The sequence below is a fragment of the Acromyrmex echinatior genome, chromosome 1 (genome assembly GCF_024713525.1).
Source record: "Acromyrmex echinatior isolate Ae372 chromosome 1, ASM2471352v2, whole genome shotgun sequence".
In the NCBI taxonomy this organism is placed as follows: domain Eukaryota; kingdom Metazoa; phylum Arthropoda; class Insecta; order Hymenoptera; family Formicidae; genus Acromyrmex; species Acromyrmex echinatior.
The window spans coordinates 1,966,138-1,994,119 of NC_141852.1; the positions used below are offsets into that span (position 1 = coordinate 1,966,138).

Below are 27,982 nucleotides of genomic sequence, written 5' to 3' on the forward strand. Positions count from 1 at the left end.
GTTTATATATATATATATATATATATATATATATATATATACATATATATATATATATATATGTGTGTATATATCAGATATGTCGCCACGCGTTAATAGAAGCGCCAATGTTTTTCGGCTGCTAAACAAAAAACATAACTCTTTCGCAGTAAATGTGGAAGACAGGAGCAAGTATTCGCACAAAGGCGAGTACTCCAAGTCGAACTTTTTTTTGTCATCGATTTCTCTTTTATTACTTGAACATGCGTTCTCTCGTCTAGAAAATATTTACTTAAATTTTACGATTGACAATCTAAAAAATTAAAAGCTGCGCTTTGTGATTCCTCATTTATTTTATTAACTTCCTGTTGTTGTCGAGAAAACGCCCTTCAACTTGCTTTTACACGTTTGGAAATATGAGTCTTTATCTACACAGGATCCACATTTAGATTTTGTACTTACTGAACCGATCGTGTATAAATAGGATTTTCTCTACATGATTTGTAAACCTTTGTCATAAATTTTATTGCCGTGAATCTGACGATTCTATGTTTTTGTTTATGTTTTCAATATCGTTGAGAAAATTTTCTAATGGCACGTTTCTTGAATATTATCACGCTCGCCGATCGATGATCGTTAAAGCTCGAGTTTTATGTTCGTGCTTTGTACTAACGATTGTTTTGTCGAAATTTTCACGGAAACGGAGAAATCTTGGACGTAATAAAATATATAATAGGGCATAAGTGCTCGACACCATAGTGATGTCCTGGAAGACGAACGAATCGATCGCTTCAGTTATTGACGATAAGCATAAGTATGGCTAACCATTGTGCGAACATAGCCAACGTAGTCGAGTATGTTCGAAACGTGGACCCGGAACAGTTCGCAAATATCAGAGACGAAGTGTTCGAATGCTCGAAGAAGTAAATTTCGAAGAAATAATGGATCAAGAAATCGATTCTGACGAAGAAATATTATCAGACAACACTGGCTATGCTAGCGATTTGAGCGAGCATATAGATTACGTAGAAAGATTTGTGCTATCTTTAGAAATCTGTGCACTGAACGGCCGTACTAAACACTGTATAATCTATTGTTATTATACGACGGGTGGTGCTTTAAGTATATGTGCAGCATGCATGGTCCGTTTGACTGATATTGATATCGCAGGATTGTATCTCGTAAGGAAACACGATATCGGTTATATTGACGCACTAAGCGGTCGGTCTTGCACGAATTGCAGACTGCCAACATACGTTATATTTCCGTGCAACAAGTGCACACATTGAAAAAACTATTGCGAATAGTATTGTAAATGAGTCACGTGCAAGTGTTCCATAGAAGAGTGTGATCTAAAGACTGTAAAAAAAAAGACATAGAAAATCACGAGCGAGTGGTACGCGAATTATTGGAACAGTGCAGCCAGGTGGAGTATTTCGCTACTCTGGTGGAGTATTTCGCATGGCTGCAACGATGCGACGAGTGCATCGAGCGACTCGAAGAACTTTGTCGTGCCAAGCGTCTCGCCGTTGGATACAGACAATCCGTGGTGGCGAGGATCGCACGACTCGCGGGTGCAAAATTGCAATTGGAGCGACGTTTCGTGCACGTTGGTGGCGAGTACGCGAGTGGCGAGTACGCGAGTGGCGAGTACGCGAGTCGCGACGAAAGATCTCTCGTCTGGCGAGAGATCGACGCCGCGTTTGAAAGCCGTATATCTGTGCTATAATAAACTCTAATCACATTGAACCGCGGCAGTTTTTGGAAGACGAATTTGAATTACTGACTCGTAAAGGTGTCTTTCCGTACGAGTACGTTGACTGCGTCGAAAAATTGCAGGACACGCGCTTACCACCGCGCGAATCATTTTTCAGTTCGTTAACAGAGGCGATAGAGTATCTGAGAGCGATTACGCTCACGCCGCGAACGTCTGGAAGCGATTCTCTATTCAAACGCTCGGCGAGTACAGTAATCTGTACTTGAAAACCGATGTCTTGTTATTGGCCGACATTTTCGAAAATTTCCGCGAAAGTTGTGTCGCGAGTTACGGTCTCGATCCCGCGCATTACTATACATTGCCTAATTTCACGTGGGATGCGATGCTAAAACATACGCGTATAAGATTTGAGTTACTCACCGACATCGATATGATCATGTTCATCGAGCACGGTATACCCGGTGGTCTCAGTCAATGTTCAAACAGATACACGCAGGCTAATAACAAGAACATGCATTCGTATGACTCATTCAAATCGTCGTACTTGATGTACTACGATGTTAACAATTTATACGGGTGGGCGATGTGTCAACCATTGCCATACGTCAAATTTCGATGTGTCGAAGACGCTGCAAATTTTGACGTGAGCGCGATCATTCTGGATTCACCCATTGGTTACATTCTCGAAGTCGATCTCGAGTATCCACAACATCTACACGACCAACACACTGACCTGTCATTCTGTCCGACGCGCGATAAGCCCGGCAAGCGCGAGGTTAAACTTTTAGCAACGCTGTACGATAAACAGCGTTACGTCATCTACTATCGCAACCTGCAGCAATGTACTCGTCACGGTCTTCGCGTAACAAAGATTCATCGACTTACTACAATTCGTGCAATCTCCATAGCTTCGCGATTATATTGAATCAATACAAATTTCAGAACTCGCGCTAAAAACGATTTCGAGAAAAATTTATATAAATTAATGAACAACGCGATATTCAGTAAAACTATGGAGAATGTGCGCAACCACGTTGACGTAAAATTATTAACAAAATGGGACGGACGGTACGGCGCGGAGGCAATGATCGCGAAACTGAATTTCCACAGCCATAGCATCTTTGCGGAAAATTTGATCGCCGTCGAACTGCGCAAACTCGAGGTAAAGTTCAACAAGTCGTGGGTATGTGTATACTCGACATATCGAAAGTCTGCTTGTACGAATTTCATCACGAGTACATGTTACCACTGTTTCGCGATGTAAAATTATGTACACCGACACGGACAGTCTTGTACACAGCGTCGAGTGCGAGGACGTTTACGAGACTATGAAACGCGATATCACTAGATTCGACACGAGCGATTATCCGATGGATCTCTCGCGAACAAAAAAGTACCCGGTCTGATGAAGGACGAAAATAATGGTGTGATAATGACCGAATTCGTTGGTCTCAGAGCGAAGATGTACGCGGTGAGGATGGACGGCAAGAGAGAAACTAAAAAAGCGAAAGGCGTAAAGAATAACGTCGTAGCGCGAACGATAACGTTCGACGATTACACGCGATGTTTGAACGAAGAGATCGAAATGACTCGTCGTCAATCGTGTATATGATAATAAACGACAATAAACTGCATGATGTGTACACGATATCCGAATCGAAAATCGCTCTGAGTCCATACCATGACAAACGATATGTCGTATCGGACTCGACGAAGACGTCACCCCCATCCGTGGGGACATTGGCAGATATCTTTGTAATATATGTGTGTGTGTGTGTGTGTGTGTGTGTGTGTATCACATTTATATTACTATTATGTTTTTTACATTTTTTTATATTTTCATACAGTATATATGTATTATTATTATGCTTTTGTCTTAATTTGTACTTTGTGTATGTTTTTTCTACATTTTTAAATATTTTCATACAATATACATGTTACTATTATCATTATAATTTACACGTAATGCATTTTTTTACATTTATTATGTATTACTATTATTTTCATTTCATGTATCGTACATTTATATACGTATTTTATATCTGTATACTGTAAAACGAAAATGAATGGGAAGTAATAAAAAATATAGTTTATATACTTATATTGATATATTTTTTATATGTAGAAATATTAGGTGTTGGAATTAATTCGTAGCGTTTTTTAATGAAAGAATGTTATTTATTTCACATGAGCATTAAAAAATACATTAATGAAAGTACTTCCCATCACTTGTAAAACGCTACGAATTAATTCCAACACCTAATAAAATATATGAATCAAAATTTTATCAAATAACATTGTTTTTGTATATCTATGAATTGTGCGATCCATTGAATCCCAGCCATTTGAAGTACACCTTGTTTCCCTTCCTGCGCAGTACTGTCTCCACGAGATACACATCCGGATGAGTAGCGCGATGCAACTCGTACTCGTAGAATGCTCCAGCGACGGATTTTCCGATAATCCTCGAGTAAATGGGTTACAGGATTGGTACACTGCACCTTAACGATCGTAAATACCTCAGTGGTCTAATTTGGCGTGTAACCCTTTTCAAAAATCGTCTTGTACTTGCTCACGCGTATCGAATCGCCTATTTTGAATTTTGCAGGACCTGCGATCTTTATCGCGCTGTATAGCCGTGTCCAAGAGTCTTTCGGCGATCGCGGGAGTTACTTCGGCGGGTCGCATGCCGATGGTGCGATGCTTGCGCGCGTTGTAATCTGACAAGGGACGCGGCAGCTCGTCGACCCACTTGTAATTGCCGTTGAGCGTAAACATCTTCCACGTGTCGTTCTTGAGCGTGCGATTGAACCGCTCGACCACTGACGCTTTTAACGTCGAATACGTGGAATAGTAATTAACATCGTGCTTTTTCAAGATTTTCTGCACATCGGCATTGTAAAACTCTTTCCCCATATCCGTTTGTAAATTTTTCGGACATCTACTCTCTCTCTCGATCTCTGATATCTCAGCGATAGCGTTAGCCGTCTCGCTTCCACCCTTGCTCTTGAGTGATACGGCCCACGCATATTTGCTCAACACATCGATGACGGTGAGTATGTAGTGGTGGCCTCTGTTGAAACTCGAATACGGGCGCATCTCAACGACATCAGCCTGCCACAGATCGTCGTATTCCCGAACTATGACGCGCCTTCGCGGAAAATTTCTTCTCGCAGGAGCGTGCAATTCCTCGACGAATCGACGTCTCTCGGAGCTAATTTTCTCTCTCTTTTTTCTCAGATTTCTTTCATGATTCGACGCGTAATACATTGAGTATAAGAAAATAATGCATTTTTTCTCGCTGATGTTACTCGACTGAATCGTTTCATGGATACGCGATTTAATTTATAATAAGACCAGCTTCGCGAAGTTCCTCGATGATCGACAGCATCTCGTTGTCGTGAGCGTTGTTGCCTACTCGGCGAAGCATCGAGCAATCGTAGACGATCCATCAGTTCGTTGGGATCATCCCAGAGTTCGTAATCGATCGCGTTGTCGTTCAATGTCATTGCATGAGGTAATCCCTTTCCAGATTTTTTCTTCTATTTCTTGGGTATGATCGACATCAACGGCGCGATTATGTGTTTGTATAAGGAGTATGACTTTGCTCATACGGTTTTTTTCCGAAATTCGAGGCTTTATTATAAAAAACTGGTTATACATTTATGATTCAAAGTATTGTCCATCGCTGGCCACTACTTTTTCCCATCTTTTGGGCAGCATACGAATCCCGTGTCGAAAAAACTGGTCATCTTTTGAGGCGATCCATGAATCGATCCAATTTTTTACTTCTTCATAAGACCGGAAGTGCTGGTCAGCCAGGTCGTGTGCCATTGATCGAAACAAGTGATAGTCAGAGGGAGCAACGTCTGGAGAATACGGCGGGTGGGGTAGGACTTCCCATTTCCAAGTATGTCTTGTCCACTTTCGCAACATGGGGTCGAGCATTGTCATGCTGCAAAATCACTTTATCGTGTCTCTCGTTGTATTGCGGCCGTTTGTCTTTCAATGCTCGGCTCAAACGTATCAATTGCGTTCGATACTGATCGCCTGTGATTGTTTCAGTCGGTTTTAACAGCTCATAATATACTACGCCGAGCTGGTCCCACCAAATACAGAGCATGATCTTGGAGCCGTGAATATTCGGTTTGGCCGTCGACGTGAAAGCATGGCCGGGAACTCCCCATGATTTTCTGCGCTTGGGATTATCGTAATGAACCCATTTTTCGTCCCCAGTCACAATGCGATGCAGAAAGCCCTTTCGTCTTTGCCTTTCAAGCAGCTGTTCACAAGCAAACAAACATTGTTCAACATCTCTCGGCTTCAACTCGTACGGCACCCAATTTCCTTGCTTCTGAATCATTCCCATGGCTTTGAGACGTTTTGAAATGGCTGATTGAGTCACTCCTAATGATCGTGCCAATTCTTTTTGATTTTGACAAGAGTCTTGATCAAGTAATGCCTTCAATTCTGCATCTTCGAAAACCTTCTCTCTTCCACCGCTATGCTGGTCTTCGACGTGAAAATCACCGTTCTTGAAGTGTTGAAACCACTTATGACACGTTCTTTCACTAATAGCGGCTTCATCATAAATATTTGAAAGTATTCGATGAAGAATTCGATGAACTCGGCCGCAGATTTTTTCATATTGAAGCAGAAAATTAAAATCTCCCGCAAATGACAAGAATTTGGCTCGTAAACTGACATTTTCAATCGAGAATAACTTTATGATGCAGACACAAATCGACTAATGTTTCTATGGGATTATGTTGACAGATGCTCAAGTTTATTGTGTGACGTCTATGATCTATTTATTTCGATCACCACTTACCGCTAAAGCCATCTATACGAAAACCGAATAAGCAAAGTCATACACCTAATATTTGTATCCCCTGTTGCTCAATAATCGATCCTGCGAATGGTACTTGTGTTTGTGCGCGTTCGTCACCAATAGGATGCTCTTGTATTTGTGTATATCGTCTTCCGTGTAGAGGGCATCGTCGGAAATTGAAAATCAACTCGTAAAGACCAGGTGTACCGGCGTATCGTACGCCGTCGATAATTATGTTGTCCGTGTCATCCACGTCGAAACGTTTATTGCCAAACATCAGCCCATTCTTGTGTAAAACGCCGTACACGTGATCTATACCGCTCTCTTTATCTTGCACTCCCCTCAGGACAGCCTCGACGTACTTTTGCCCCAGCGGGCCCAGCTCGTAACGCCTCTCGACCTTCCGACGTTTGCAGCTGATTTTGAATCTTCGTCGCTAGCGAGTCTTCCATCGTTTCGAAAACGTTCTCCAACAACTCTATCATCGATTTTGGCACGCGGTGTGGAGGTTATCGGCTGTGCACGATCGTGCGATCGATCATTGGATTTATGCAGAGTCGTGGAACACTCGAACGTCTCGTTCGTTTCTTCTCCTTCCTGCTCCTCCTTCTCTTGTTCCTCTTCCTCCTTCCCCTTACGTTTAGAGGCAGACGTTGCATTTTCATCGCGCGACTCTCTCTTTGTCACGCACACGCTGGGGTTGTCGACGAAAAGTCGCAGCGGCTCGATAAGAGGTTTAAAATGTCTGTCCAACGCGATGCCCTCTTCGATTCTATCGGTCTTCAGAGCGCGATGTTTCTTGCGAATCAATTTACTCGTCTTCTCGATCTCCCTCGATTTTTTCACACTCGCGCACATCTGCCATGTTCTCTGGCTAAGTATAGGCAACGACTGGTCACGTTACGGAATCGCGAACTCGTTAAATCCTTTTCTGTATCGTCCGTTTGTGAGCCCACTGTCTTTGTCTATCACTAGAAATTCATATTTTTGCTGCCAACAGTCGCAACACAACGTGCAAAATTCATCGTACGACATGTCGGTATTCACATGATCGTTGTAAATGTGTTTCAAGTTAGTACCATCCTGTTTGAACAGGATCAGCAGGTTAGCGTTGTCGCGTATCAGATGTTTAGGTATCCTCGCGTACGTCAGAGATAGAAACAGTCGACGTTCGACCCATCGAAAAGTATTCTCTCACCGCATCCTGCTTGTCGCATGCCACATCATCAAAGATAAAAATAGAATTTGGACGCACCTCGCTCGATGAAACGATGTCGTGTTGTTGAAAGTAGCCAATTTCGTTGATAAACGTAAACAAATTTTCGAGATATCGATACTTTGGCTGTTGCAACGATTTCAAGTAGACGTACACGTTTTCGAAACATACGCCTTTCGGGCTCTCGAGTAAGCTTATGAGAACGTTGGTTTTACCACAATTCGGGCCGCAAATGATCGCGCGTATAGTACTCGGCAGCATTTCGCCGTGCTTGCGCTTCTTCACGCTGCCTCCCATTCGCGATTTCGCGTCGTAGTTCGTGACGCGTATCGACAGCGGTTGCAGCACGAATTTCATTCTCTCAACTCACACTAAGGCTACGCGCTCTCGAACGACTATCTCGAACTATTTAAAGGCGCGTGAATTTACGAGTCGCGTAATAGCAAAATGTATCTCGCGCTATGTCATCCTTTTGACATTCAGGACTTGAACGCCGAGCAGTATATACTGAAAGTCGTACTCTTACGCGTCTACGGTGATTATATCGATTACGTGTATGACAAGCTTCCTGAACACGTGAAAGCGGATTCGGAGATTCGAACGTATCGTCGCTGCGACGAGCACTACAATCAGCCATGGCAGGGAACGCACATCGACGGTCCCTCACCTAAAATAAAGGACTGTAGCGAATGTCAGCGTCGGGCGGCAGTCTGTTGAATCGAGCGATAAACGCGCTTCCTTTCGAGTTACATATTACGGGCTACCAGTTTTGCGGCCCGGGCACTCGGCTTACGAAGCGATTAGCCAGAGGTGACGTGGGCATAAATCCGCTGGACGCGGCGTGCCGAGAACACGACATTGCATATTCTCGGAGCAACGATCTCACCGATAGACACGCGGCAGACAAAGTACTCGCCAAGGAGGCGCGGAAACGTGTCACCGCGAGAGATTCGACTCTGAGCGAGAGAGCCGCCGCTGCTGCCGTTTGGGCAGCGATGAAAGCCAAGACCAAGATCGGCATGGGCATGAAATCAAAAAAGAAGACGACAACGAGGAAGAAGACAATGAAAAAGCGGATACTTCCAACGGCAAAACGAGGTGGTGCGTTACCTTTTCTACCAATGTTGGGCACACTCGGGTCCTTGATTGGTGGATCGGCCAGCGTGGCGAAAGTGGTAAACGATAGCAAAGCCGCGCGACGTCAGCTCGAGGAGCTGCAACGTCACGACTGCGCGATGGAATAGGGCCGCGGCCTGTATCTCGCTCCGTACAAATATGGACGCGGACTGTATCTCAGCCCCTATAAACGCAGATAGGATGTAGCAGCGAAGAAAAAAAAAACGCCAAAGAGACGATAAAAATGCTCTGGGGTGCAATTATCAACGTGCAATTGGACGTGCTCGCGAGACGTATGAGCGTACCGTACTTTAGAGGTGTGCACTTCAGGAGGTTTACGCACTTCATGCGTAACGCTTTACGACGAGCGAGGCAGGCCAAAACGAAAGCGTTATCGTGAATCTGGACGATACGACCGGGCCTGATACTCACTGGGTAGCGTATGCCAAGAGGAACAACCGCGTCGTATACTTTGTACAGTTTCGGTAATCTTCGACCGCCCAAGGAACTGGTGCGATATTTCGAGAACGATACGGACGATAGAATACAATCGTACGTCCTATCAGACGTACGATCAGAGTTTCTGCGGACAAATGTGTCTGCGATTTCTACAAACGGTAGACGCGCATGAATTTAAAAAGCTCGACGAGGTGCTGTCAAATCTCAATATTGGTCGAACGCTTTTTCCGTCATGTCACTGACACTTACGCGGGAAGAGCACCGTCCTCGCGGCGAACTTTCCCACCATAGATTTGAGTGACAGCGAGCTCGGTCTGGCGATTTTTGAGACTTATCACAATACCGAATGTAAATGAATCGAACAATAAATTGGCAAAGACGACGCAGAAATTACAATTCCCGAGGGTTCGTACGAAGTGCGAGACATAAATGAATTTTTGAAACGTACAATTTTATGGAAACGTTCACACCGCGACACACTTGAAACTTGACGTAGTGCGTGACAATAATAACAACAACAATAACAACAACAACAACAACGACACTGATGACGATAATGGTAAGGGTGAAGAATACCCGATTACGCGCAAACTACAACACGATGAAATGCGAGATTAGATGTGCATACAGAATAAACTTCGGCAAGCCCAACAGCATTGGATCGCTGCTGGGATTTTCGTCGAAGCGTATACTGCGACCGCGAAGATGGCACGAATCGAACATGTCGATCAACATAATGAACGTAAACGTTATCCGCGTAGAGTGTAACGTGACTGCGGGAGCGTACAGCAATGGCAAAAGCGCGCACACACGATACACGAATTTTCACCGAGCGTGCCACCAAGATATAAGATATCGGAGAGGCCGGCGCAGATCATTTACCTGCCGATCACGGCACGAAGCATTACGAATCTAACGACGCGTCGTCGACCACGATTGCTCGATTTTCGCGGAGAGGAGATCACGGACGATTGCTCGATTTTCGCGGAGAGGAGATCACCGTCAGACAGCATGCGCGTGCGACAGCGACAGCGAGCGTGAAATGCTCGTATTGAAAGGGAGCGGAGCGCACGCAAAGAGATAACGCATTCTTTACAAGGCTGGTAACATCACCGCTCGATAACGCTCCCTCAGCGTCAGCAAGAAGAAGCTCAGCGCGTCGAACGTTAAATTTTTACAATCTTTGGGATTCGCGGTGCGCAATTTTTGATGATTGATATCTTGAATATTATCGGTGAGCCGATCTTTGACGATCGCATCGTCAAGACTCACACGTATAACTCGTTCGCTAATACAACATTTGAGTACAGCGACGAGATAAGAATACCCATACAGAAGCAGGATTTGTACACGTTGCTGTGCGAAAGTTTTCTCTACGTCGAAGGAAGATTGACGGTGAAAAAGAAAAACGCTCAGATGCCAACGACGCTTGTAAATAATTGCGTGGCGTTCATGTTTGATGAAATTCGATATGAACGGTGTGGAGATTGACCGTAACCGAAACGTGGACATAACTAGCACGCTCAAAAATTACGTGTCAATGACATACGATAAAGCTTTGATCCGTGTCGGATCTAGATCGCTGAACGCTGGATGGAACTCTAGATCCGACACGGAGGAAGGATATTTTAATTTTTGGGTGCCGCTCAGCATGCTGTTAAGTTTTTGCGAAGATTACAAACGCCTGATTGTCAACGTCACGAATTAATTTTGATACGAGCGCGCAATGACAACAATTGCTTGGTGGGAAATCCTGTGACAGAGTCTGAGGTTGAATTATTCAAAGTACAGTGGCGAATGTCTCACGTTGCGTTAAACGAGATCAATAAATTATCTATGTTGCGAGCATTGGAAAGCGGTCATTATCTGAGCATGAGTTTTCTCTCGTGGGATCTGTACGAGTATCCTCTGTTACAGAATACGACCAAGCATTCATGGTCAAAACGGCGACTCAGCTTGAGAAGCCTCGATATGTTATCTTTGCTCTGCAGACCGGTCGAAAGAATATCATGTCACGAGATGTTAGCGTGTTCGACGATTGTAATTTGAGTAACGTGAAACTTTATCTAAATTCGGCGTTTTATCCGTACGACGATTTAAATCTGGATTTTGGCAAAAAGAGATACGCCGTTCTATTTAATATGTACGCGCGTTTTCGTAAAGCATATTATGGAATCGATTGCTTCGAAACGCAACTCAACGTGCTCTCATTTGTCGAGAAAGGGCCTTTTACGGTCATTGATTGCTCGCGACAAAATGAATCCGTCAAGAGTGCCACTGTGGACGTACGCATAGAATTTGACTACAAGGAGAATGTGCCCGCAAATACAACAGCCTATTGTCTCATTATACATGATCATGTAGCTCAATATAATTTATTGACCAATGTTGTGCGCAAAATCACCTAAGTGCACCTCTGACATGATACGTCGCAACCGACATCGCAGTCTTCTCGACAACATGCTCGTGCCAACAATTTGTGGATCTGCAAGGATTCATCGTTAACAAGAAATTTATCGTGAAGGAAGTGGCGGTGCTGAAACAGGGGACCGTTCTCACGCATTACATTTTTACGAGTCCCATGCCATGGAAATTTTTGACAAGATCCGACAGGTCTTGCGCCTCCTCATTGATTGCTTATCATGGATTGCAATGGAAGCACGGGACGATCCCGTACAACGAGGCGAAACGTCTAATTACGATGGCTGTATTTGAAGATGATGCTGTCGTATATGTCAAGGGACGCGAGAAACGAACGTGGCTGTGGAACTTGCTTCTGGACGATGAGCGAGAACGCATGTACATCGAGACCTTGGATGCAGTTTACGAAGACATGGAATCTTTATCTAATCTAAATGTTACTAATATTATACGATGTGAACAACATGTTAAGAATTGCGCGTTACAAAATGTATTGAAAATATATAACTGGTAGTTGCAAAAGAATTTTTTAAATAAAAATACGTTAACGTATTTATTATGTATTTCTTTTCCTTTCCTTTGTAATGTGTAAACGTTTGTATGAACGTACGTATAAAACATATGTATAAGCGTATGTATGAACGTATGTATATATAAACGTATATATAAGCGTATGTATGAACGTATGTGTGTATAAACGTATGTATAAATCTATGTGTAAACGTACGTACATATAAACATATATATATATATATATAAACGTATGTACGTATAAACGTATGTATAAGCTTATGTACGAACATATGTATATAAAAGTATGTACGTATAAATGTGTGTATAAATTCGTAACAAAGAAAATACGTAGAAAGACTTGATAAAATGTGTCACGACATATTCGAAATTCTTGAAAAGAGGGGAAGGACCTGTCTTCTCTCATCAATTTCAGAAGTATTACGTCACAATTTACACGAATGCAATCAGTTTTGCGATACCCGCTTGTACGAACGGCTGAAAAAATGTACTTCTTAAAGAGAGCAGTGCATCGATATGAAGAAGGAATATAACATGTAAGTTTCAACGTTCTATACACAAAAGAAACGTTTTTTAACATTATGTATGTACACAGTACGGAGCATCGTGCGGTGCGTTTACTGAGCAGACGTTACGATCTGACGAATACGAGCTACAAATTTTTGGAAATTGGAATCAACGAATTATGTGGAGGTCACTCTTGGAGATCATCGCGGACACGAACTATCGCTGTCTCTCGAAATGTGGAAGAGCCTCTACGAGCAGCGAAGAAATATTTACAAGCTGTTTCGAAACGAATACAAGGATAATTTTATAAACGTTGGACCGCTAACCGTCAGTGTTTGCATGTTGAACGATGCTACGCTCGTATGTCTCGATTCTTCATCCGTACGCATTACGATGACCGAAACGACGCTACGCCGTATGTTTGACTTTAACGGGTGTATCGATGTAACGTTCGAACGATTAGCTCGACTCGTCGATACGGTAGATACCAAATATATGCGATTCTCCAACATCGCATCTGAGGACATTATACGTGATAGCAACATTTTCAATGGACATCAGCTCGTCGATTGCGAACTATTAGCTTTACTTTTTAATAAGTACGAAAACCAGTGTAAGAAGATGTGAATAAAACATTTTTGTTCGCATTATTATATATGTATTGTCTTTTACTTCCCATCCTTTGCCTCGATGCGCCAGGAAAAACTATATTGAAAAAACTGTGTCGTAAAAAAGAAACTTATACTCTATTGATTCTTCCATCCTTTCTTCACTCATAGCACGATACGCGCTCCGTCGCGCGCTTTATCTCTAACATGCAAGCCTTCATTACCGATGCATTTTTGGAGAGAGAGCGGCGAGTGACGAAAAATAAGGACCGGGGCCCCATGTTTACGTAAGAGCCGGGACCTTTCGCCCTCCTTCCCTGCGTTACGTATCCCCGCGCCTACGAGTACTCCTCGCGCCTCGCGTTCCCCTCTAGCTCCATGGGTTAGAACCCGCCTGGTAATACTACTCAAGTGTTGCCGCGTTCTATGTGCAGGAGCCATTAGTTTCTGAGATGATCGCCTAAGGCGATTAAAATGCCCCACTCTGTGTATCAAAGTAGAGCATTTTTTTGATCTGAGCTAATAATCTTATTAGCTATTTCAACCGCCATTTCGATTTAGTCGTCTGTAGTTCAATCGCTTAATATTATAGGTATAAAATATATGGTTAGTAGGTCCATAAAATGGAGGACTTATGCGCTACTTTGATACATAAAATTTTACTTGGGCTAAGTGAGTGCGTTCTTTTCTAAATGAGGACTATCACTCTTCGAATGCGCAATCTAGAAATATTGGTCCGTACTCAGAATGCGCTTAAAATGATGTTAGTGCGCTAACGTGCTATAATATAATTTACAGTACGCATACTATAAAATTTTAGAGATAAAAGCGCGTTCTGAATACGGATCACTATGTCTATGATAATGGTTTACTGATGAGTTGCAACATGTTGAGTGTTCTGCTGAACGCTCTTCTGGCCTGGTTGACATATTCGTCGGAAGATTCTAACTGTTCACGATTGTTTACGCTTACTCCTAGATTGCATGTTGAAACAAAAATCAATCTATGTATTGTTTTGTAATTTTTGATGAGTCTCAAGTGTATCTACTACATCATAAAAGTAATCTGTTTTGTATATGTATATAATGCCCTTCAAATATCGGCATATTAGACACAGCCATTTTGTTCAACATGTTTTGGTTGTGACTCAACGTACTTTTAGTTTGCTGGAAATCATGGTGACCGCTGAGTAAACATGTTGAGACGTTGAGTGCACTTAGAACTGCTCCAAAAGACAATCAAACGGTTGCACAACAATTGAATCTGCTGAACGCACCTATTGTTATTGTTAGTTTCAAAGCTTTTAGTGATAATTTTTGTCCGTCATTTTCGCGAAGTGTCTGCGGGGACTCTTGCGTCCTCTTGGTTCGGAAGGTGAGCGTGCAAGCAAGTGCGCATGCGAGCGCACATGCGAACACGCGCTATTTATTCTTATCTAACTTCATTTTATTTCTTGTATTCAGAATTTATTTCTTCTTTTAGTTTCTTCTCTTAGTCGCGCATTTAGATTTAGAGTCGTCAGCGGACCGTGTTCGGTAGAATTTTGTAATCTCGTCATCTCACCCACCACTGGAAGAAGGAGAACTATCACGCCAACAACGAAAGTACGACGCCGGATTTGGAGGACTTCATCAGGGAGCTCGGACCCGCAGGTTGTAAAATTTCATATATTTGTTTTATAATTCGTGACTGTCTTGAACCTTGTTATATCGCACATCCCTTATAGAATGCGATGGAAGGCGAAAACTCCCGGCCGCTAGAGGAACAGTACAGAAGTCGAGGGCATATGTCCTCCCCGCGAAACCGGTAGAGGAGGCTGTCAGGACAGAGAGCGCACAATTGCGCACTGTAGCAATTGCCCAATTACAGCGACTTCTGCGTAGGGAGTTTATGATTATTTTTTTTTAACGCTATGATTGGCTTGTACGCAATTGGATCGTTAGCAATTGCCATACACTCGTCAAGACATCCCGCGCCAACCCGAAGAATTTAGGGGCCTCAGGTAACGAAGAAGCTCATAAAAATTTGTATTGCATGCTCTAAGACGCAAGGATTCGCGGTTCGTGAGGATCTATGTGGCACGCGTTGGCTGCGTGGTTGACAGGAGCCAATCGGCGCGTGACATGACCCCAATTAGGGAAGGGGGACGAACGGCCTGCGTGATCCGCGAAGAATTCCTGCTTACTCGTTCTCTAGCCGAGTCGGGAGTATTGTACGAAAACGCACGTGCCCCCGCAGCAATTATGGAGAGCATCGGCTCGAGGTTGTCGAGCATACCGGAAAGCGTCAAGATTTTGGAGTGAGACGAGCGCCGCCACCAGTGTAAAGTTGCCGAACATTGAGTTCGTAGCTTCGAGTGAATCGCATGAAAAACTTACGTGACGGAGAGCAGCTGGTTTAATGGTTGCCCTCTGAATCGTGAAATTGTAAAACACGTGCTATCCGTCCAAGCCTTGTCGTTAAGAGAATTATTCGCTGCCGATTCGCGCTCGCTTCTCTTGCCATAGTTGAGTAAAGTCTTATTCGTTGTTTTGTCTTGTGTCTTTGGTGTCATATCGAACCGATTGTGGAATTGTGTCACGTGGATTATTATTCGGATTCGAAGTTACCTTCGCGGGTGACGTAGTTCGCACAAGATACGAGCTCTTATATTATACGCTGTCTATATCCAGATCTCGTACTTGATTGTCATACCTTAGTCACCGTCGAAGGCGATCGTTCGGAAAGATCTTTTAACGTAAAGTACAAACGTTAAAAAAACCGGCCGTCAGACAACCGTCATTGTTGCCGTCTGGAGAAGTAGATCTTATTAAATCCAGCTTAAAGAGCGAGATTTCATCGATTGATTGTAAATCAATCGATGTCTATCAAATATTTGTTATTTCTCTTATTATTAATTTGGATGTGGTTCTTGCAGCCCGTCTCTCTGATCCTCCGATAATTTTCCCATCTTTCTGACCTATCCCTGTCGCGAATTAATTGTGAACAACTAATGTAGCGTAGATGAACAGAGTGGCACGCTCTCTCATGTCTGACGCCCAACTTATTTAGCTCTAATAATTGTAAAAACCTATCTGTCGAGAGCTCTTCGATATATTGTACAAAAATTTTTCTAAGTAAAAAGTTATAGAGCACGCGACGAAGCTGTGCCGTAGCTCGCGAGCACAGTTACAGTATCTTAGACAAAATAATAATAAAACTGAATTAATCCATTGTGCATAAATTGTATAAATAATAAATAATAAATTTAAAAACTTTAATATAAGAATGCAATGTGAAGTTAAAATAATATTGATTTAAATATCCATATCAGATTTTCGAAGTCTAAGCCTGCCATTTGTATACAAGCATTTGCTCTGTGAATGAGATTTCGTTAAGTAAGTTGGAGCATTTTCGGCGTAATACTTCCTACAGCACAGTGATGTTGTTCCTCTAATTCTTCCAATGTTTCTATAGGATTTTGATAAATAAGTTTTTTTAAATAACCCCAGAGAAAATAATCTAGAGAGTTCAGATTAGATCTTGCTGGCCATAGAGGTCCACCTCTATCAATCCAAGAATTTTGAAATTGTGTATCTAGATAATGCCTAACGCGCCGTTGTGAGGTGGTGCTCCATTATATTGAAACCATTTTGTCGAATATTTAACGGCAAATCCTCCAAAAGATTTGGCAAATTATCTCATAAAAAATCAGTGTAATCGTCACCTCTCATTCTGTTTGGAAGTACACATGGTCCAATTATTTGATCTCCTATAATTCTGGTCCAAATATTTAATTTCCATCGAACTTGGAAGATTCATTTTCTGATTACGAAGGGATTTTCTTTTGTCCAATAATGTAAATTATGTGCGTTAAATAATCCCTCTCGAGTAAACAAAGACTCGTCGGAGAATAATTAATCCAGAGTAATATAATCATGTTAAAACGCAACAGTTTACGAGATATTTAATTGTTTACGATTTTGCGTTATATAGTATATCCCTTTTTCATAAATTTGAGCAAGAATAGTTCAGTAGAAGTAGAATTTTACTGGAAAAAAAATATAAACCAGCATTTCTCTTTACGAAAGTCTCGAAAGGCGTATCAGAAAAGAAATGCGTATGTTTAAGACTCGAGATTTGTAAAGAACGTATGCAAAAAAAATCGAATAGTTGCAAAAAGCACGTTTTTCGTTTATAACACGAAATATTATATATTGATTGGTATAAAAAATATAGGTATTCGAAATACCTACAAAATGAGACATGGAACATCAAAATCTATTAGTTCAGCAGAAAAAAAATTAAAAAACATCGAAAAAGGCCTTTTTTTCACTCGCTCTGTATTCATTGAGACTTAAACGCAAAGCTTTGAAATTCTCATAAAATGTAGCCCAAGATTTGTTTGTCATTAGGGCTACATTTTATGAGAATTTCAAAGCTTTGCGTTTAATTTATTAAAACTTATATGTTATTTAGGATGCCCCCCGTTCCTTATTGACGCCTAGGACCGCCGAACGGCTGAGAAAGCATTTTTAGTCGCTTGAAACAAGCTACTAGTGGGAGAAGGAGCTCGCTATCTCGTTCACTCTCGGCGCGCCGCAGGCGAGCACATGAACATGGGCTCATGCTTGTTTGTGTGTTACAACGCCGCACCACGATAAATGGTCGAACTTATATGTGTAAAAAAGTGATGTTTTGACGACGAAATTTATGTTGCGTGCTATTTCGTTATTATTTGCTTAATTGTGAAAATATGACTTATCTCGTACTTATCAAAATCGTAATTATCGATGAAAACTATAATTATCTTATAATTTTATATATAAAAACGTATATTTTACTCGTTTCAATAGCTGTTGGACTGTGTGTTTCTACCCGAATATAGGCTCACTTTACGTGGCCTTTTACTGACTATCAAGGGAGGAAAGGACAGTTTTCAACGATTTTTACAAGTGTTTTAAAATGATCTCGTCATTTCGTTTTATCCAAATTGTCTTTATTTAAAAATGGCACGCAGCATAAATTAACGTGTCATTCCTCGCTTCTGACGTCACGATTCCAACATGGTCGCCGCGATTAGTCAAGAGCCTTAATGTCATTGCAATACGTATCTCCGTTGGTAGAGGTTCTCTACAACTACATTTTTTAAATTTTGGCTTTAATAATCTATTTAAATTGTTAAATTATTCCACCGACATTCTTGTAAGTTTGAAAAATTCTTCGTGATTATTCATTTGGAAATATATAAATAATGTATAATGAGCATCAAAATTTTATTTTTTTTCATATTTCTAGTAATATGGGATTTTACCCATCATCTTCTTATAATTCGTTTTTTATGTTTTCTTACAAGTAATCTTAATCTTATAATTTGCATTAAAATAAGTAATAAATTTGAATAAACATTCAACGATTCAATTTCCATGACGTCTATGACTATTCCGACTTGCGACGCAATTGTAGACTAACAAGTCATACTCATACTCGACATACAACACGCGATAAGCGACTAATGATACCCGACTCCGTCATTCGACTTGTAGAACGGGCCTTAGGCCCGATGTCGACTGTCACTAGTCGTTTGTAGTATGTTGTACGTCGCACACGAATACGACTTGCTATTCTACAATTGAGTCGTTGATTGAAGTCGGAAGGTCGGAACAAATGTAAAGAATGGATATTGAAACGTTAAACATATTCAAATTTATTATTAATTTGAACGCAAATTATATGATTGTAGAATAATGCGACTCCACTTGCTTGACGACTACTATGCATTGATTTAATTAGTTTTATAATATTGAAAAGGATCAAAACGATAATCGAAATGTATATTATTGTAGTTATTAAACTTGAATAAATTTATATACACAAATTCATCCAGTGTCAGCTCTTTTAGGCATTTCTTAAGTTTGATATAAAAGAATTAAATTACAAAATATTTTTATATTAAATAATAATAATTTAACAAATAAAACATTACCTGACATATTTATATCATAATAGTTTTTCAAATTTGTGGATATTTTTTGTCACAGATCTCTTTTTTGCTAACATTTTTAAAATCCACATCGCGTTTATCATACAAGCAATGATTTTCGCGAACAAAATCAATAATTATTTCATCTATTGACATTCAATGATTCCATAATATAATATAAATATATCCATATATTCGTATAAAAATATCTGTTTATCCATACACAAATCCGAAGGTTACGTTTCATTTAGTCGTAGTCGGAAAAGATGGGAATTGATCATCTTCTATTTCGACTTCCGACAATCCAGTGCGTATGCGTACGACGCCCGACTCCGACATACGATTGATTAATAAAACGGACCTTAAGCCTTCTACAATCAGTCAGGAGACGTTATAGTATGTTGTGTGCATGCATATAACCTTTATTTTTCATGTCGGCTGTCGATGTCGGCTGCTGGGCATCGTTTGGATTGGTCAGGTCCCATCTTTTCCGACTACGACTAGATGAAACTTTCGGATACATTTGTGTATGGATAAATAGATATTTTTATATGGATATATTTACATTATATTATGGAATTATTGAATGTAGATGAAATAATTGTTGATTTTGTTCATGAAAATCGTTGCTTGTCTGATAAATGCGATGTGGATTTTAAAAATGTTAGCAAAAAAAGAGATGTGTCAAAAAATATTCACAAATTTAAGAAACTATTATGATATAAATATGTCAGATAATTTTTTATTTGTTAAATTATTATTACTTAATATAAAAATATTTTGTAATTTAATTCTTTTGTATCAAACTTAAGAAATGCTTATAAGAGCTGACACTGGGTAAATTCGTGTATATAAATTTATTCAAGTTTATTAACTTGAATAATATACGATCATCGTTTTGATCCTTTTTAACATTATAAAACTAATTAAATCAATACATAGTAATCGTCAAGCAAGTGGAGTCGCATTATTCTACAATTACATATGTTGTCCATATGTGGTTGTGTAAAATTTGTTACAAGTCCGAGTACTAATATACATTTAATTTCCAGATTAAATGATAACTGTAAAGCTGCGTTTAGTAATATTGACAGATTGCTCGCTCGATGTCATTAAAATGTCAGCAAATGACATCGAGCGAGCAATCTCTCAATATTACTAAACACAGGTTACGCAAGTAATCTTATTTTCATAATTTGCGTCCAAATTAATAATAAATTTGAATGTATATTCAATGTTTCAATATTTATTCTTTACATTTATTCCGGCCTTCCGATCAACGACTCAATTGTAGAATAGCAAGTCATATTCATGTGCGACATACGACAAATGACTAACCGACATCGACATTGACATATGACTGATTGTAAAACGGGCCTTAGAATCTTGTCACATTGGCTACGGTACTAACATATGATGTCAAGATCATGACCTTGAGTAACATTTAAAGGTTTTAATCATCAGTCGAACATCTTAGGTAATGCTAAAATTTATACTTTTTGAGATTTTTCAAGGTTTTCATTATAGTTTTATTCCACTCTATATATTGTATTATAGGATTGCAACCTAAGAACATATACTACTGGAAGCAGAATTGAGCGCTGAATGTGAAGTCAACATCTGTGTGAGAAAGAAAGCTATAGAGTCCCAGTTGATTGTAAAGCCCTAAACACAATGCGAGGCAACAGCAATAGCGATAGAAATAGCGATAGCAATAGGAACAGAGGAATCCATATGTTAATGTACATACGAGAATGCATATGTTAATGTACATATGAACACGGAATAAAACAATAGCGATAAATTTTCGAGTTGAAATTCTGTGTCTATTATCTTATAGCCCAATAATCAGCGTCCAGATTTTTCATTCTGTTTATGGCTACGGTCCACTTGATGCTACAAATGCTTCGAAGCATTTTTTGATTGGTCAGTTAATAAAATTCTTTCTTCCGATTGGTCAATCAAAAATTTCGAAGCATTTATAGCATCAAGTGGACCGCAACCTATGTGCTATAACCTTGGATGCGTTCAAAAATCCTACTTCGAGTAGAAATGTTACTAATCGCCGTTTGAAAATTGACTCAGGTTTTGCAAAATTGATATGCCATTTGCATTCGGAAATATTCGAGTAAAATCACTAGGTCGTACTTTACAGTAACTTTTTCAACTTCTGAGATTTTAGAGGTTAACGGAGTAAATTCGTTACTACTTTAACGCGAAATAATATGGACGAAATAAAATGGACTAAAGATTGCTAAAGATGAAACAAAACAAAACTATCGTTTCTTTTATATGATTTCTTTCATAACATTTATAAATATTTCTAACAATCTACGGTCAGCTATTACTATAGAAAATAATATTTTATTTCGGAACTATAGATTTCGACATTGTTACCTTAAAATCTTACTCTTGTTACGTCCGCAGCAACTTCATTTTGTCCAATGATTATTTTTCGAACATACTCGCCACCAGGCCCGAATAATATACACGGGCATCTTCTAGAACGCACCTGACGTTTCTCCCCAACAGCGGCGTGGTCAAGTTTAAAAACACCCCCGGGTAAACTCAGAAGAGAAGACAGAGTAGCGGTACGCGTCGTATAGAGTGGACGCGCGCGAAATTCAGGCTCCTATTTCATTGTCCGACCACCCGCCACTCTAAGTTTAAGCATCGCGTGCGAACATAATTCTTTTTCTAAGTACTAATTCCGTTTCTAGAAGTAATTATAAAATCTAATTCTATTTCTAATTCTAAAAGTAATCATAAAATCTAATTCCATTTTTAATTCTAGACGTAATCATAAGATCTAAATTTTAATTAGTAATAATCCAACTTAATTTGGAGATATGTAAGTCTACTTTCGCGTAAGAATTAATCATCACGCCACTAACTAATATACTATGTGAATCATTGTTAAATATATACCTAATTTTAACTTAAGTGTGAACTTAGTGAATATTCCCACCTTCTCGCTAGCTTTAACATTTTCAATATAATCGATCGTTGCTAAACATTAACAAGAGTGAGGAAGCAGCCCATTGGCGTGATCTGAATCAATAATTGGTTCATTTTGGAAGCCTTCCTCTCTGACCACTTCTTTCTATTGGCATTCGGGAACATCAGAGAACATTAACCGGGCATAAGCAAACTTCTTTCTATATTTCGGTAACTGAAATCTGCCGTCGATGAATCGCTCCCAGCATGTGTCCCACATACCTACGTTCGCGTGAATCCATCGACGCTCGAATTCTAGCGATTAGTCCGTACTCTATGTGGTTGCGTAGTAGTTGCATGCATGTAGTGCTGCATATCTTCATTGTTCTTTCAACATAGGGAAAACGGCAACATCAAATGCCCTGAGTTACACTTCCGCGCCGGAAAACGAAAAGAGGGATTATCAAGCGGTCTTGCGGCATTACATTCATTTGGATTATCCTGAACGAATCCTATAATGTATGCTCTATACTAATAGTCACTCGACATGCCGTCGCAAATTGTCTCGATTGCCCCGAAAGGGGGAAAGGGGGGGGGGGCTTTTAAAATTCATTGATAATCTAGGGAGAACGGGAGAGCAACGTGGAATAATTCGGTATCCACTATAATCGGGATATTCAGAGCACGCCTTTAACCAATCAATTTATTGGACAAGTCCAATCAAGAGCCCTCTCGCGAACTCGCGACGCTTGAATTGCCAGTTTTATTCCAACTTTATAGTCTCGAGTTAGTTCGAATCCTAGGACCGGCCGAACCTCCCTAGGACGTAACACTATACGTTCGGAAAATCGTTGAATATAGTGCTACTCTACTGACTTTTTAAGTTTTTTTTTCATGTTCTACCCTACTTTATCCTACGAGTAAAATTTAAACGAGTTTAAATTTCCGAACGCATCCCTTAAAGCGAATGGAAGATTAAAGTCTATATACAAAATCAGATCGATTGGCATTTTTTATTTCTTTTGCGACATTGTGTAATGGGAGACGACAGTTATATATCGCTTATTTCTGTAACATTCCTATTACTATTCTTATCGCTGTTGCATCGCATTGTGTTTATGACATAATGCACATGTGCCATTCAATCTATTTGCTTTCCACTTCATTCGTATATTTGTACCATATGCAGGATGTTCAGCGTAACAGTCCGCACGATTTTTCAGACACTTCCGACGGTTAAAAAAAAATAGTGAATATTTATTTGTTTTATACAAGCTACAAATGCGATAAAAAAATTTAAAAAACGAGTGCGAAAAAAAAGAGATAGATAGCTACAAGCAGATGAGTAAAACCTGTATCAAAGAGGTTAGAAATTGCGCGTTCCAAGATCTTGGACAAAAAGAAAATTAACAAATTACAATTGCACAATTCGGCTAATTGATCACCTCGATCGATTGGTTTCTTAAGATATTGTCGTCACGTATTGCCTGTCACATATTCTAACACTTTTTGTGCATACGAGAAATGGCTGCGTTCAGCAGAGAAAGCAGCTTTGAAACTGTAAAATTCTTCAACGTGATTGATTTATACGTTTAGATCTGTAAAGAACCAAAAGCAAGAACCAATTGTGTTGAAGTATAGATTTTACAACAGTTGCAAAATTGCTTTCTTTGCTAAACGCAACCATTATCTGTTATCTCTTTCTATCTGCCATTTTTGGTCCACATTTGCCAAATTTTGATTATAGGATTTCTAACTCAAAGCAATTCTTGTCCCATCTTCTGCCTGCTTGGGAACGCACGATTTTTCACGCAAAGCGAAATCTCCATCTCTCTCTCTCTTAAGGGAAAATACTGCTGAAATATATACCTTGTGTGCGAAAATTACATACTAGTCACAAAAATTATTTTTATAACTTTTTAATAAATAACGAGTGATGGAAAAGATCAATGAGCTCCTTGAGGGTCATAGTCAAGATCAGTTAGAGATTAAGTCATTTGAGACTGACTGTGTAAAGGGAAAGTTTTACCAAATATTAATTAAGTCGATTAAATATATTTCGAAAATTAGACATTTCCGTAAGTCTGCATTTATGGATTTAACTACGTTTAGTTAGTCCTATCTAAAAAGTATCCGCGGTTTTTTGTCACTAGATGTGTGTTGATGGTTGTATATCTAGTGACAAAGTACCGCGGATACTTTTTAGATGACAGAATATTAAATATTGGGTCATCTAAAAAGTATCCGCGGTTTTTTGTCACTAGATGTGTTGACCATCAACACCATCTAGTGACAAAGTACCGCGGATACTTTTTAGATGACCCAATATTAAATGAAAAATTATAAATAATAGTAGAAAAAGTAATAGATAAGTAATTATTTACTATAAATAAGTGATTATTTATTATATATAATGATATAAATTGAAATTACTCTTATCTGCCCTTTTCAGGGCAATAACCACCAATACAAATACATACGCACGCACGCGCAAACACTCGCGCTCGCACACACGCACACACACACACACACACACACACACACACACACACACACACACACTAGATACAAGTCCGACCATGCAACTTCCTCGTGATGTACCTTGGATTATGCTAATGCCGGCGGCACAATTGACTTTTAAAATGTAATAAACATTGAAAAAATTTGTACTGCTAAATGTATTATTGAAATTTAATTATTAAAATGTACTGTTAAATGTGTTATTAAATGTATTATATATATATTATATATAAACGTATTATAAATTAATTTATGTATTATTAAAACTAACATGAAAATTAATAATTTTGATTGATTTTTTTATCGTATTCTTTATCATAAAGAAAAAAGAAAGAATTAACACTGTACCTCACCTTGAACATTTTACTTTATTTTTAATCATAGTTTAAAAATAGATCAGTTTGTCAGCATTTGAGAGTTATGCATTCTTAATCAGTAAGCTATTCTTTAAGTTTAATAATATTTATCATACGCAATTGTGCGATATTTAGAATTAGAATGCTCAGCTCACAAAATGTATTGTTATTCATATGTATCTATATTTGGTATCTACATATGTATCTACAAATTGTGCGACGACATCAGAGATAATTCTTTTAATCATTTATTACGTAAGTAACGAAAGCAATTATTATTATTATTGGGAGTACAAATAAGTTTCTGCCATTTTTTATCAAAAATTAAGCATTTATTGTGAAAGGACGGTACATAATGTTTTATTGAAAGTATTGTCCATCGCTAGCCACTATTTTTTCCCATCTTTCTAGTAGCATACGGATACCGCATTGGAAGAACGCTTCATCTTTTATCCAATTTTTGGTATCTTCATATGATGTGAAGTGCTGCTCAGACAGGCCATGCGTCATCAATTGAAATAGATGGATCGGAAGGGGCAATGTCTAGTATATATGGCGGATGGGGTAGAACTTCCCAATTGAGTGTTTCCATGTAGGTTTTGACCGGTGCCGCAACATGTGGTCGAGCATTATCATGCAGGAGAATAATTTTGTCATGCCTAGAGTAGTAGTGGGCGCGTTTTTCCTTGAGTGCTCATCAATTGTATTCGGTAGAGAGCCCCAATAACGGTTTCGTTCGGTTTGAGCAACTCATAATACACGACACCAAGCTGATCCCACCAAATACACAATATGAGTTTTTTTCCATGAATATTCGGCTTGACTGTCGATGTTGAAGCACGGCTAGGTGATCCCCATGATTTCCTCTTCTTTGGATTATCGTAGTGGATCCATTTTTCATCATCAGTGACTATACGATGCAAAAACCCTTTCGTTTATACCTGACAAGCAGCATTTTACATATGGAAAATTGGCGTTCAACGTTTCTCGGTTTCAGTTCATATGGAACCCAATTCCTTTGCTTTTGAATCATTCCCAATGATTTCAAACGATGTGAAATTGCTTGTTGAGTCGCTCCTAATGTAAGTGCAAGTTCTTTTTGCGTTTGGCACGAATCTTCATCCAATAATGCTTACAATTCCGCATCTTCATACACTTTCGGCCTTCCGCTACGTTCTTGTCTACGACGTCAAATTCATCGTTTTTAAACTTTTGAAACCACTCACGACAACTTCTCTCACTTAAGGCAGCCTCATATGCTTCTACAAGTAATCGATGAGCCTCAGCTACAGATTTCTTCAAATTAAAGAAGTAAATCAAAAGTTCTCGCAAATGACGCTTATTCGGCTCAAAACTCGGCATTTTCGCACAAAAAAAAATATATGATGCTGATACAAAATCATTAATATTTCAAGGTTATGTTGTTGATAGATGTCCAACCTTACGATATAACGTTTTACATCAGACAATTTTAACCATAGCTTGCTAATGGCGCAGTCTTTTGTCAAACGGCGGAAACTTATTTGTACTTCCAATATTATTATTTATTATTTAAGACTGTATTAAGATGTCATAAACTACTTTCTAATAAAGCCATATTTGAATCTTCAAATGTTATTGTAGAATAATAGCCGAGGTACATACGAGTAAAGAGCGCGCGCCGGCCCTGAGTGCCATGTAGACAAGAACGCTTCATTAACTTCAACCTCCTCTACTGCAAAAACTGCTTGTCGGACACAATTTTGTTAAAGGAAAAAGTTGTTTGTTTTAACATAAAGTATCACGTCTTGTATTCCGGATGAGGGAATTTTGAATCACCCTATATAATATATATTTATAGATTCACTGAGTGATGCAGGAATCTGATCAAATACTACAATAAAATAAGCATTCGAAAGTAATACTCTATCTGTGCCAGCAGCTCATCCTGTGCCTAATACGAATTATATATTGCCATTTTCTCTTATTTGTGATGAAGGCTTTCCATTGAAAACATGCTTAATGCGTCCATGTAGAGAAAAATTTACAAAATAATGAACAAAAAATATTTAATTATCGATTGTGTGAGAGCACACCAAGTCGAGAATGCTTTCGGCATTCTTATAGTACGATGGCGAATATTATAAAAATCTACAGTTCAAAAATTAAGTACTGAGAAAATTTTGCAAGCTATAACTTGTTTGTATAACTGTTATAAGCACCAACTTAAATGATAATAATTATTTACACGATGAAATGATAGATAAAGAAGGAGTAGATGGTGAAATAATACCAGGGAATTGGCAAAATGAAATTAGAGAAAATGATTTTATTAATTCTTTAGGACAAGTTGGTGCCAACATTGATACAGCTGCTATAAGACGAGACATTCTTGTTCAATATTTTGTTTCAGCAGAAGGGAGTATTCAGTGGTATGACAGTGGTAACGTATATGATGAATTTTTAATAAAACTTTATGTCGATATTATTAAATATTAATATTTTACAAAAATAATGAAAATGTGTTGTCTTTGATTTTTGAAAATATTGTTTATTAATAATAAAATTATTTTATAATATATCAAAATATACAAAATTTATAATTATAGACTCTTTTTCTAATATCTCATAATGCATTAACAAATTTTATAAATAACAATACTGTTAGAAATATAAAATTATTTAAGTAACTAACATGTTATAGAAAATAGCATTTTTGTACTATTTCACATACATTTTGAACTTAAAACATACTATAAACGAAACTTTGAATATATTTTTAAATTGTACAATCTTGCACATATTATTAGTGAAATATAAACTATTTAAAATAGCATTCAATA

At 39.1% G+C, this 27,982-nt stretch overlaps 1 protein-coding gene and 1 pseudogene across 1 annotated transcript; one reads left to right on the plus strand and one right to left on the minus strand.

Annotated features, from left to right (window-relative positions):
- Nucleotides 1-3,922: 3,922 nt before the first annotated feature.
- LOC147910810 (uncharacterized) lies at nucleotides 3,923-7,012 on the minus strand (annotated as a pseudogene).
- A 1,420-nt stretch (nucleotides 7,013-8,432) lies between these two features.
- LOC105151696 (uncharacterized) lies at nucleotides 8,433-27,388 on the plus strand. Its single transcript, XM_087404392.1, has 2 exons — nucleotides 8,433-20,824; nucleotides 20,905-27,388. The coding sequence occupies exon 1, from the start codon at nucleotides 8,433-8,435 to the stop codon at nucleotides 8,985-8,987; it is 555 nt and encodes a 184-aa protein (XP_087260518.1). The 3' UTR covers nucleotides 8,988-20,824; nucleotides 20,905-27,388.
- Nucleotides 27,389-27,982: the final 594 nt, after the last annotated feature.

Excerpts from the sequence above, each read along its gene's own strand:
- LOC105151696 (XM_087404392.1), top strand. The coding sequence starts at position 8,433 with ATGTCAGCGTCGGGCGGCAGTCTGTTGAATCGAGCGATAAACGCGCTT.